We start from the raw sequence: 13,390 nt of genomic DNA on the forward strand, positions 1-13,390 counted from the left end.
ATCACACCCAACAGCTTCTGCATTACCTATATCCTCCAAAAGTATTCTTTTCAATATTATATTAAACAAGGCTTTTTACTTAAAATACAAACCTTACAGCAAGTAGCCACTTCCATCCATGCCAAGATCAAGCATGCTACTAAGTCTCTGGAAATAAAGTGAAGACTCAAAACAGCGGGTTTAATTACTGATTTTATCTTTCAAATGAATAATGGTAGAGCCTTGGGTCCTGCAGTGTTTAGGCTCTGCATCTGTTCCTCAATTCATCAAATGTTTATTGACAGTGTCTGATGCCTAGAAGGAAAATTTACATGCATCTCAGCATCTGCACTCCTTGAATGGTGCTTGCAGAACTCTGTGAATTGGGGGTTGAAAAGGACGAAGTAGATGCAAATCTCAGAATCAAAACACAATGGAATATTACTCCGTATTCCCTGAAGTCAAGGTTTCTTTATTGCTTTTTGAATTCTAAAACCTTAATAGAAAAAGGCAATGTAAGGAGAGGGAAGGCCATGGGGCTGTGAAAGGGGGCAGTGGACAAAGGACCTATATGATCACAGTATAATGCCATGGAGGTATAGAAAGTACCACCCTGGAGCCTATTGCTTTGTACAGCAACTTGTACTGATCAGTTGTTATTGTTAATCTGACCCAACCTAGAGTCACCTGAGGATGTGTGGGCAGGGATGCTCTGAGTGTGGTCCTGTACATGCTTTGGCTTTCCATGCTGATAACTGAGATGAAGATGAACCCATATGGACAGCTCAGAGTGAGCCAATTCTAGCTAACTTCAGCTTCTGCTGAGGATGAAAAGTCCAAAGAGCAGTTTGCCAAAACAGCTCCTGGTCAACAGTGCCAATGAGTTTCCTCAGAGGTCCATAGAAAATCTCAAAACAGGAATCCCAAAATTTAAACTTCATTAGGAGTAGTGCACCTAAGTCTTAAATTTCATAATTTAAAATCATACTTAATAGCAAAATTGCCTTTTGATATATAAAAACAATACTCTTAACTAGTGTCCCATAAGACACTCAACAGATGTTTTCAATCCTCTTTCCTCTTCCTAACATGTGTGCTTTCTCAGCCCCTCTGGACTGGTGCTAGACATGTGGTTAGTTCCAAGCTTTTCCATGAAGGTAGAAACAGCACCTCTCTATTCCAGGCCATGTTTTTTCTTTCCCTCCAGTGGTGAGTGTGGCAGTGGCACTGGCAAAAGATCTGGATGCTACTTCCACATGGAGAAGGGACCAGGACTCAATATGTTGTAACACAAACCAGGATTAGACTTTACAACTAGTGAGACCATTAGATATGACTTCTCATGATGGAGACATCTTCCTAAATGTTACAGTGGAGAGGAAGGAAGGTGTGGCCTGTTTCTTCTCTTGTGAGGCAAACATACATTCCACAAACAAGGGACTTTTGTTTATTGGTTTGGTTTTTGAAATAGGGTCTTCTTCAGTAGCCCAGCCTGGTCAGGAGTTTCAGATCTCCTCACTAAGTCTTAGGATGTTCCCCCTGCCCAGCAAGGCTATGCTATTATTTTACTGTTGGTTTGTTTGCAGCTTCTCTCTTGGTGAAGTTTCTCACATACTTCGAGATGTCATTGTCACAAGTTCACAGGATCAGAATTTCTGAGAGTCAAGATATAAACATCTTTGTTTCCTTTGATAGGGGGATGGGATAGTGCTTTCTGAAACCATTGTCCCATTTTTACAAATCCAGTGATATGACTGATACCTGGTTATTTCAAGGCTTCTTCAAAGGGCACATCAAATTCTACAGATTTATGGAGCACAATGTGAGATTTTAAAACACGTATACAATGTATGGTGTTCAAGCCATGGAGCTGACATGCCCGTCATCTCAACACTGATCAGTCCTTAGTTGGATCAGCATTTAACACATTTCAGCTCCTTTGACATTACGGACGTGGTAAGTTGAATCAGGCTTGTCACTAGGCACATGGTTCTTAGTGTCCTCTCACTTTAATCTACTCTTAAATCTTTGAGGCACTAACTACCCATAAAGACTGTTCATACTATTCATTAAGATAGTATTCACATATCTCTCTCACACATACACAGGAATAAGAATGTAATAAAACTTACAAATAAAAAGTTGGGAAGGGATAGCAGACTGCCTCAGTGGTTAAAGAAGCTTGCCACACAAGCCTGAGGACAGGAGTGTAATACCTAAAATGAAAAGATGGAAGGAGAAAACCAATGCCACAAAGTTGTCTTCTGACCTCCATACGCATCGTGGCATACAGGGCCACTTAATAATAAATAAAATAAAATTTAAAGCTTTAATAAAAGAAAATACTTTCCTTGTGCCATTTTCAGCTAGGATATTTCCTACATCATTTAATCTTATGAGTAGAAAATTTAAGAGGCATTTATTAGCAAGCAAAATAATTATACTTTATTGACAATTCAGAATTCACAGTACTTTCAGACATTTTCAAACTCTTTTACAAAGAAAAATAAATATAAGAAATGACACAAGTCCAATGAAACTTTACTTTCAATAAAGCTTACAAAATCATTCTTAAAAAAAAACAAAAATCTACAGCTTGAATTGTTCATGTCATGAATATGGATTTTCCTATGTGATCATCATCTGGTCCTATCTGGGGTAGGGTAGTTGAAATGGATTCAGATGTGAGTCCCTATGGGGTAACATGCATGGATGCACATAGGAACGAGCCAATTCTAACAGGAAATCAGAACAATTGGGTGATTTGTCATTTCACTTGTTAGGCAATAAATTCTAGACCTAGACATTTCCTAAGCGTATTTCTTTTATATCCTAGGTCAAAACCAATGAGATGCAGAAAGTCATGTGTGGCCGGTAACATGCAGCCATTTTATGATAAGAAAAATCCTGTTATCGGTGTTAGACAAATCCCTCACATTTTCTTAATTAAGGGAAGATAACCGAGCCAAGATGATCAAAACAAAAACTTTTCCAACGTTTTATAATTTTACATTATTGATGCTTTATAACAGTTTAATTGCTCAACAGTTAACATCTGTTGAACTATTCACGTTCTATAAACAACTGCATTTATTATCTCCATTGGCTCTGATATGTATCTTTTCCATCTTGATGGAAGAGAAAGGAGCTGCACACAAGGCCTAACACATGCTGCCAGTAACAGATGTGCTACATCTGTGGACACCAAAGGGAAACGGTGAACTACGTAAAACTTAGTTAGAAAGGGCATCGATATGCACTTAAGCTGACATTCTCTAGGACCACAAATACATATATACCAAATAAGATCAAACCCTGTTAGAAATTCACAAGTGCACTGCCACAAATGGCTCATAAACACTTTAAGTATACATCATCTAACAAGACTCAAAGCCAGCTTTGGTGACAGGTCAGAAAGAACAGAACAGGTAAGTACTGGAACACCTCAAACACAGCTTTGTTTACGTTAAGTGGCACAGCTAACCTGAAAATTTCCCAGCTCCTACTTCTTCAACTGTGGAGAAACGGGGCCACACAGAGGGAAAGAGCCTGTGTTAAGTCATGCGGGAACAGGGTTCTAACGAGCGGACTCAGACATGAATGCACTCCTTGGAAAGTCAGAAAACAGACGCGAGGCAAACGGCTGAGAGTCTGCCCATGGGAGGTAAATAACAGCTTTCTTCTCAAGGATTCACAGTGAAAATAGCACCCATACAACTGATCAGCTTTCAGGGAAAGTTCCCACTGTGACAGGAAGTAACAGCTGCGGTCATTTCAGCCACCATGGGATCCATCAAGGCAGCAAACATGAGTTCAACAAGTGTGCCTGCTTCCCCTTCCTCCAAGCACCCAAACAAAAGGAACTGCTGCTAGAATCAACATATCTTTTCCAAAAATCTTTAGAAATATGATTCTGTAAAACTAAATATCAGAGAAAAATGATCAAATGGTAAGTATGTCCTCAGGCACCTTTAAACAACTGTGTGTGTCTTTTATACTTTGCATGTGAACAGTGTTTCATACTACAAATTGAAACTATCTCCTCTTCTCTCAGCATGTCTTCCTTTCTGTATTGTGACTCCTCTTGTGTTGATAAATTTGGGGACTTCCATACGAACTGTTGATTCAGCAGTCTTACTACATAAGAAATCCTGGATGATAAGATGCTCACACCCTGTGTGCAGAACTTAAAAAGCCCTGCAGTGACCCACTAGTTAAAAACCTGCTGCACTTGAATTCCACAAGGAGCAGGTGAAGACACAAAAATAAAACTGAACATGAAAAGTAGAAATACAACGTGAACAAAGCTGACAAGAACCGCATGCTGCTTCCTTGGCAGGGAGTCTTTAACTCACCATATGCCACTGTACATTTTAAAATAGCTAATACATGTCTCACAGTCAAATTCCAATGAAATTACTTTCCTCACAACCCCATCCATGGCCTAAGACTGAAGACTTGAAGTAACGATTCAACATAAAATATCATCAAAAATTATTAGAAATAACATAAATGTTTTAAAGTTTTGGTTCTTATGAATGCATAGCAAAATAAAGCTTCTGATATACGTATAGGCTCACACCTGAAGATAAAACGACGTAAGCAAAGCTGCACCTGAATAAGTTAATATTTACATAAAAAAATAGAGAATTCCACAGACATCTTGGTAACATCTTCCAGCTACACATAGAGCCAATGGGCAAAGACGTCCAGGAGACGACCCCACTCAGTCCTTCAAACTCCCCTGTTCTCCTTTTCATCATCAGATGAGCTTGGTTGCTTTGGCTAGTTTGAAGATGGAGAGAAGGTGGCATCTCTCTGGAGGATGCCTGAAGTGCCCTGGTATATACTAGAGAGTTCTCTATTGTTTCACGTTCTCCTAAACATTCATTCGACAGTTCCTTTACTCTGCCCACTCAGATCAATGGAAGACTGCAGTAAGGAATGCTATGTATGTAGCTAGGAAGATCTGGAATTCTGTATTTTGTCAGGCATCTACAATGCCTACAAACCTAGGAGACAAGGGAGCATGTGACTAGAACACTACAGTTATCCAGCGGTCTCCTACTGTTTAAGGGGCCTCACCTCCTGTGACCTCCACCCTACAGCACATCCTGCGGCAAGCCAGTCTCCTATTTAAAGGCCTGTTAGCTTCTTTCCCCGTTTGAGGTCTATGAAGCCACTAGGCAGGTTTCTTGGATTTCCTTTCTGGCTTTTTATCATGTCACACACACTATTCAGAGATAAGACACACACTCCCAAAGGATGAAAATATAATTAAACTTTGCACTAAAATTAAGCTGAATGTGTTTTATTATTCTTGTTGACTGTGACATGAAAATTAATTTTGTTTCAATCTCTGCATTGGGTTCTCTTGACTCAAGGCTAAGTCCTCTCGACCAAGTCACCTAACATTTCTGGGACTCCATTTCCTACAATGGTAACCATCTGGCTAGTTTATGTCAGCTTAACACAATCTGGAGTCATTTTGGAAGATTCAATAAAGAAAATGTCTCTGCAAGACTAACCTGCAGGCAAGTCTGTGAGGGTATTTTCCAGACTGATGATTGATGTGGGAGGGCTATGCCCACTGTGGGTGGTATCACCCCTGGCCTGGTTGCCCTGGGTGCTATAAGAAAGCAGGCTGAATAAGCCATGAGAGGCAAACCAGTAAGCAGCACTCCTCTATGGCCTCTGTGCAGCTCCTGCCTAGAAGTTCCTGCCTTGAGTTCCTGAGCCCTGACTTCCCTTGATGATGGACTGTGACGTGGAACTGTAAACTGAAGTCCTCTCCTCCATAACTGCTTTTGGTTGTGGTGCTGCATCACAGCAAGAGAAACCCTAACCAAGACATAGCTAAGGGAGCAATATTCCAGAAACCTCAACGACCTTCTCACCTACGACAGAAACAGAAAGTCAGAACCTTGCTCAGTGCTTCCTGGTGACTATGAAGCTCTACTCTCTGTAATAGCTGAACAGTAAAGTGATTCTGGCTCTGGGAACTTTCTAATGCTTACATGGTGGTCAGTAGAAATCTACTATACCTCCAGGGCCTGCCAGCAGCATTGCCCATGGAATAAAAACACAATCAATGCATTTTTGTGCACACGTACACAGGTGGTGTACTTTGCTATTGTGGGATGCTTCAAAGAGGTTTTTAAAATTATGCTCCTATTTAATTTATACAATGTTGAAATCCTTTATCTTCTCAATAGTGGTAAGAAAAACAACTCTTAATCCAAGAGTTTCTTACAGAGACAAAGAATAATAGGCTATGCTTATTGTTTATGTTTTGAATTTTAAATTATTTCAATTTTCAAAGTTAATTTAAAATTTTCATTGTCATTAGATAAAAGCAATAACCTACCATAGTTTATCATAGCTGCAAAAGATGTTCAGATCACCATCAAATTACAATATTCTGCCAATAAAAACTACGTTTGGCACTGTGTTTAGTGTGTGGTGATGCGCTGTACTCATTCTTGATTGCTGTTGGAACTGGGGTGACAAGAGAGAGCTCATCGCTCTTCTCCCACTATTACAAACCACTCGCTACGCATGTAGAGTTCACATTTAGAGAGGGACTCTGGGAGGTGCCAGTGACAACCGCTGTAGTTGGATAAATAATTTCCTCAACAGTGACATATGTGCCCAGCAAGAAGCCCACGACTCCAGTGAACGCTATGGAAATGTTTTTCAGGATCATCCATATGTTGTAGTGGTCCTTAGAAAATGTAAGGATTTCCACAAGTGGGGGCAGGATCAGGGCTAGCGTGCTGCTGCTCACAGCCCCCACGAAGGAGATCACAATGTCTAGACGAGGAATGAGAACTGCCCCAGCACCTATAAACAAAAAATAAAAACACAGTTCCTGTTGACAAGTGTGCTACACACGCAGGGACTAAATGCAGATCTTCTTAACACAGTGACAGTGATTAGCAGAAGTCACCACTTGTGGGAAACTGATAGGATTTATTCTGAACTGAGGAAGAACAGACCAGAGTAACATTTCCTGGACTCATACTTATCAACATTTCTCATGTAAACAACTCCTAACATTTTGCTCAGAGATTGGAGCTTCTATTTAAAGCACTGAATTCCTCTGCCAGCCATACAGCAGAGTCTATGACACATGAAACAGGGTTATGCCATGAGTACACAGGAACACGGTGAGAGCAGCTCTTACAGCAGGATTCTAACCAACCACTCTTCAGGACACAATGTACCACAAAGCCATTATCAAGAGAACATACCACACTCACTGAGAGGGAGGAGTCAATGACAGATACAAAAAATCAGCGGGCAAAGCAGGATATGCCTTGTGGGGTGCAAGCTTCAATCCCAGACAGTGGGTTTCTGAGTCAGGAAGACCATAAGATTGAGGAAAGCCTGAGCTACATAGCAAGGTCCTGTCTCAAAAACCCAAGATCTGAGGATTACCTCTGTGTACGGGTGGCACACACAATGACCTAGGTTTGTTTCTAGTACCAAAACTTTTAAAATTGAATGAGACCTAGATATATGTATAGTCACAAATTACCTCACTGAGGTAACTGTGTCTTTACAGTAGGGAAACGCAGAGGCTACTTTATCCAAGTGAACAAAGCTGGTGTTCTGAGCTGGTACACTGAGCAGTGCCCAGCTCACTCGCGTGCAACTCTTGCCAAGTTTAACCCTAAGCCAGGAGGGCTGGTGCAAACCTATCATCTTGGAATGTGGGGAGGTAGGAGGACACTGAGTTTGAAGCTCCCCTGATCTGCAAACATAGCCACATTTCTAAATAATAACTGTTTGCAAAACACATAATTTAAATAGTTCCCATTTGAACACATGCAAGTCACCCATTGCTACAGATATGGACTGATACTTACAGGTGATACTAACCAAGAGGGACCGTATTCCAAATTCACAGATGTGCTTCCATCTGGCATGAAGTCTAGCAGTGACACTGGGGATAATGATCTCTGCCGGGACATAGAACTGGATTGAATAGGTCACAAAAATGCCAAAGGAATACAGAATTTTCACTAACTGATACAACCTGTTGAAAAAAAAAGAAATTCAACATTTAGTTTTTCTTAATGTGAATCTGACTTCACTCTTTTTAATTTTCAGAAGGTAAACAAGAGCTGTAGAACAGAAGCCACTTTAGAAACTTCCTAATAAAAGATGCTAGTCTGTGCAAAACCCAACCAAGCTAGGTGTTCTAGGATACAACTATAATGTTAGCTCTCGGGAAGCCAAGGCAGGAGGATTGCTGTAAGTTCCACATCAATCTGGGCTACATATGTCATAATTTCCAGACCAGGATGTGGCTACAGAATAAGAACCCTGTCTCAAGGAATTAAAACCGTGACTAACTTCATTTCTAGTCGTCATGCAAACAGAAGAGCCTGGTGAGGCTGAGCACAGAATTGGGGACATGGTGCCCAGACTGTGTCTAGGGCCAAGACAGTACACCATGCTTATTCTCAGCTCCATGTCTCTGAGGTCAAGATGCCCCAGCTAACGTATCTCAGCTTCTGTTAAACTGCCTGCTTGTGTAAACCTGCCCTCCAGCTAACCGCTTATCTTAGCCTCCATTAAACTGCTTGCTTACATAAAACCCCCCATGTAGATGCCAAGTGAAATACTAGGAGGATATGGTTTTTGCCTGTAAAAGTTCCTTGGTCTAAGTGCTCAGAGCTAAAGCTGGGTACCCAAATATGTGAGTGTAGGCCCAACCAGCTAGAATAAAGAATAAATTGGCTATAAACTGTGTCTAAGTGGTCCTCTCTGGAGGGTTCCCTGTAAATAGTAGTACTTCATGTAATGTATAAAATGTGTGACTGTCTTTAGATTTCTATTTTCGTGATGGGCCCCTGCCAAAACTCAACATGCACATTATTTTTTATGTTTTTTAATTAATTATTTATATGTTTTGTCTACATGTATATCTATGTACCATATGAATACCTGGTGCCTTTGGAGGCCAGAAGAGAGCATCAGATCCCCGGGGACTGGAATTATTAATGACTGTAAGCCATCATGTGGGTACCGGAAATTAAACCTTGTCTTCTGGAAGGGCAGCAAGTGCTCTGAGTGAGCAAGTGCTGAGCCATCTCTCCAGCCCCTCAGCATGCAGTTCTGAGTAAACATCTCAGCAAATTCCCTTTGTCTAGGGAAAGTGATATTCTCAGTGAAACGGAGAGAATGTGTGGACTCAGGCAAACTGGGTAAACAATAAGCCTACTCCTCTCATCGATAAATGATAAAATCAATATGTCGTATTCAGTACTTTTAACATTTTGTTTATTTTATATTTTTATATTTAAAATAATCAAAAAATTCGCTTGCATGTTTTAAGAAACAAACTAGAAGGAGGTTGGAATGCTGAGACTCTGGGACAGTGCTGAGACTCTGGGACAGTGCTGAGACTCTGGGACAGTGCTGAGACTCTGGGACAGTGCTGAGACTCTGGGGACAGTGCTGAGACTCTGGGGACAGTGCTGAGACTCTGGGGACGGTGCTGAGACTCTGGGGACAGTGCTGAGACTCTGGGGACAGTGCTGAGACTCTGGGACAGTGCTGAGACCCTGGGGCAGTGCTGAGACTCTGGGACAGTGCTGAGACTCTGGGACAGTGCTGAGACTCTGGGGTAGTTCTGTGACTGGGGCACTGCTGTGACTGGGGGGCAGAGACTCTGAGGCAGTTCTGTGACTCTGGGGCAGTTTTGAGACTCTGGGACAGTGCTAAGACTCAGGGGCAGTGCTGAGACGGAGGATGATACAGTTTGGGGCAGGAACTACCTACTGTGTTCTTCCCTGTGGAAATGACAAGGTCCACAGTCTCACCAAGAGCGGGATACATGTGGAAGAGTGACTCTCATTGGAGAGAATCCTATTATCCTAAAAGGATACAAAGGACTCTACTTTGAGCAAGCAATTAATTAGGGCTTACGCTAATTTCTAACATCTTAAGACTTTCAGCAGTAAGAGTACAAACAGGCCCCTAGTCTGTGACCAAGCAAGGATTCAGTGGGCTTTTGCCACAGCACATTCATCATAGGAATGAGTAGACAAAGTAAAAGTAGATCTGAAATGTGGCAACTGATGTAATTAGGACCAAGGAAAGTCCCCAGGCCTGGAAATAATAAATCTTAACTTAGAAATTACCCAACAATATGTTTAGCTAGAGCCTTAAAAATTAACTACAAATGGTTCTGGCTGAAAATATGCAAACTTACTAAGTGACAATTTGCTCAAATACTCTGATAAGCAATTGGAGAGAATTAAACATTCTCATTAATTCATTATTCATTTAAAAGAGGAACATCGCTTTTTTTTCTAATTATGCTTTATTGTGTTTTCAAAGTATGGCTAATAATATACTTTAAAATGAAAATAGGCCCACAACCACTTTGAATATAAATATAATTATACTCCACTGACATAAAGCTGGAGTTACACAGGCTAAAAAGTAGTTAATGCTAATACCATTCTATATGCAGTACTATTATTTAGTGTTATCTGGAGCATTGTTTCTTCACAGATATGTGCTAGAGAAGTGAGCACTACACAAACTGGTTTTTCAACCCTGGAAGAGTAATACAGAAATGACAGTATGTTTAAACAGGTCATATAAAAGCACCCGTTTCAATTTTACCTATTTTCTGTTTCAAAAGCCCATTTATTTCTACGGTTGGCATCTGTACTTCCAATAACACGTAACAGTTTTTCTCAGCTTTTCGACCTTTGTTCTCACTTCAGTTTTAAGTAACCACAGAGCTGTGCATTCTAAGTTATGCACAGAAGACATGAGGGCACACATGGCCCAGGGCCATCCTGCTCTCTCACTTTCCAGAACACTCTAACCTCTGAAAGGCAGCTCCACCTATACCTCTCAGCCAGGGATAGTATCAGGTCCACAACTGCAGACAGAGAAGCAGAGGGCAGGCTGCACCCAGCCACCCTGGGAAGAGGCTCAGATAGACCTCTCTAACGGAAACCTCTCTTTACTCTGACTTGTTCTCCTGCTCTTTGGGATGTCTACCGTATCCTGGGATAATTACTGGAGGCTTTTTTTTTTTCTAGCTGAAAAATCGGGTGACTTGCAAGGCTTTCTCGAGGCTAACCTATAATTGGATGGTCTTTAAGTCATAAGTCCCAACGTGCTCTATTCTAACTTTAGAACCACAGCAAGCAGGGGTCAGGGGTGAGGCAGTGCTATAGACTATGGAAGGGATACTTCAAGGAAAGGTCACACACCCAGGCTTGAACTGGGACTATATGAGCATGCCTTCACATGGTCCTACCCATCCTCCAGATCTTGGGTGGGAATAGGAGGGTATATTTCTCTGTATGCTTTCTCTTCAGTTTCTTTTGCAGTTAAGACTTTCCACAGACACCTCTGTGGATTAAGACTGTTCTTGTTTCTACCCATGTCTCATAATTGAAATTTTAAGCACCCCTCAAATACATTTTCAGTTTCTACCAATAAAGAAATCATAGTAAAAAGTTTAAATGCTTAAATCATAAATTTAAAAACATCTTACCCATCACATCTTGGTAAATTACATCTAAGACACATAAGAGCTAGGACTGATAAGTCATCTGCACCTACCACATGTCCTGGGGAAGATTCAGTGTTATACTGCCTTTGATGTCATCACGGAAACACATGTAGCCTAACGTGGCCAGGCTGATGTACAGCACGGTGACGATGGCCATACCAATGTTCAATGCCTGAGGGAAGCGTTTGGACTCTCTCATTTGGTTTTCCAGTGGCAGCACCTAAGAGGAGAAGAGCATTAGCTGCTTTTAAGGAGCAGGATATGGGAATTTCAGAATAACCAGGGTCTTGTTAGATAGACAAGTTGGTCCATCTCTTGCAGTCTGTGTGGAAAATCTTGTCTTCAATCCACATATACCAGTTTCCTATGTGATATGTAGACATATCTATGTACGTAGGCTTGTGTGTGTGGTTAATGTCAGTGTCTTCCTCTATTGCTTTCCTCCTTGGATTCCCCTTCCCCTTGGGTGTTCTTAGAGAGTGTCTCACAATGTAGCCCTGGCTAGCCTGGAACTACATAGACCAGCATGAACTCAAACTCACAACGATTTGCCTGCCTCTGCCTGCACATTCTAGGACTAAAGATGTGCCCCATCACACCAAGGTTCCAGCTGTTTTCTCACTGAGTCTGGAGCTTCCTGACTAGGCTAGACTGCATGCCTGTGAGTTCTAGGGATCTACCTGTGTCCACTTGCTAGCACTGGGACTCCATATGCACCTCTACCCTGCCTGTTATGTGGGTGGTGAGGTTACTCTTGTACTGCAGCTTCTGCCTGCCTCCTCAGACCCTGCTTCTGTAGATTTTATACTACTTTTTTTTTTTAATTCCTAAAAAGGTTTGAAAATCAGCTCTGAGGCAGTGGCCTGCTGGCTACTTCTTAAATATATTTGTAAATAAATATATATATACAATATATATATCATACATATATGTGTGTGTATATATACATATATACATATATATGTGTGTGTGTGTGTGCAATATATATATTGTAGTTGTCTTCAGACACACCAGAAGAGGGCAACAGATGCCATTACAGATGGTTGTGAGCCACCATGTGGTTGCTGGAAATTGAACTCAGGACCTCTGAAAGAGTAGTCAGTGCTCTTAACTGCTGAGCCATCTTACCAGCACCCCCCTTGCTGGTTATTTTTATACACTTTTTCTTGTTAGAATAATTTTATATTTGTTTTTTTTTAATGCAAAGAAAAACACAGATGGCTCCCACATGCCCTTGAAACAGCTTTTCCATGATTAACTTTTTATATTACCAGTTGTCACAACTGAGCCAATCACTAGTGACTGAACCCCAGATTCCATTTCAATTTCTCCAGTTTTTCAATGAGACCTTCTGTGCCAGGAGCCCATCCAGGACCCCAGCTGCATCTGTCACCCTGCTTCCTCAGGCTCCGAAGGTCTGCCTGGTCTCTCTCCTTCTTTGCTCATGGCCTTAACTTACTGCAGTCCTCTGCATAGCATCCTCTGCACAGTCTGGGCCTGCCTGCCTGCCTGCCTTCCTTCCTTGTGATAAGAGAGTGCTGTGGGTTCCAGAGGACACCACACCCGGAAGTGCTTTTCCTGTCACATGTCTCCATCATGACTGATGAGTGGTGTGGTTCAGTCCAGCCACTGCTGTAAAGTCACCTTCCCACCCCCTCATCATACTCTGGGTCTCTAACTCTAGCCCATTCTCCAAGACCTAAATGAGAATTACCTATACCTGCTGGAAGGAATAGGCTCTGCTAGGGATCTGCTGAGCAGTCATTAGTTCAACCATTTATGTCACTGTGGACATGGGAGGGAGGTTGCTATATACACCAAGTAGCAACCTGTCACTGTCACTCGGTCACTCATCCTGTT

At 41.6% G+C, this 13,390-nt stretch overlaps 1 protein-coding gene across 2 annotated transcripts in view; it reads right to left on the minus strand.

The window, feature by feature from the left end:
* Positions 1 to 5,656: 5,656 nt before the first annotated feature.
* The window catches only part of Slc36a4 (solute carrier family 36 member 4), a 29,708-nt gene continuing 21,974 nt past the window's right edge, over positions 5,657 to 13,390 (minus strand). For both annotated transcript variants that reach the window (XM_028763385.1, XM_028763386.1), the window contains 3 exons: positions 11,581 to 11,750; positions 7,851 to 8,020; positions 5,657 to 6,822 (listed from right to left, as the gene is read on the minus strand). In XM_028763385.1, the coding sequence (XP_028619218.1) occupies positions 6,518 to 6,822; positions 7,851 to 8,020; positions 11,581 to 11,750 (645 nt within the window). In that variant the 3' untranslated portion in view covers positions 5,657 to 6,517. The remainder of the gene's footprint in view (positions 6,823 to 7,850; positions 8,021 to 11,580; positions 11,751 to 13,390) is intronic.

This window comes from Grammomys surdaster, unplaced genomic scaffold, assembly GCF_004785775.1.
Source record: "Grammomys surdaster isolate TR1022 unplaced genomic scaffold, NIH_TR_1.0 138, whole genome shotgun sequence".
Taxonomy (NCBI): Eukaryota; Metazoa; Chordata; class Mammalia; order Rodentia; family Muridae; genus Grammomys; species Grammomys surdaster.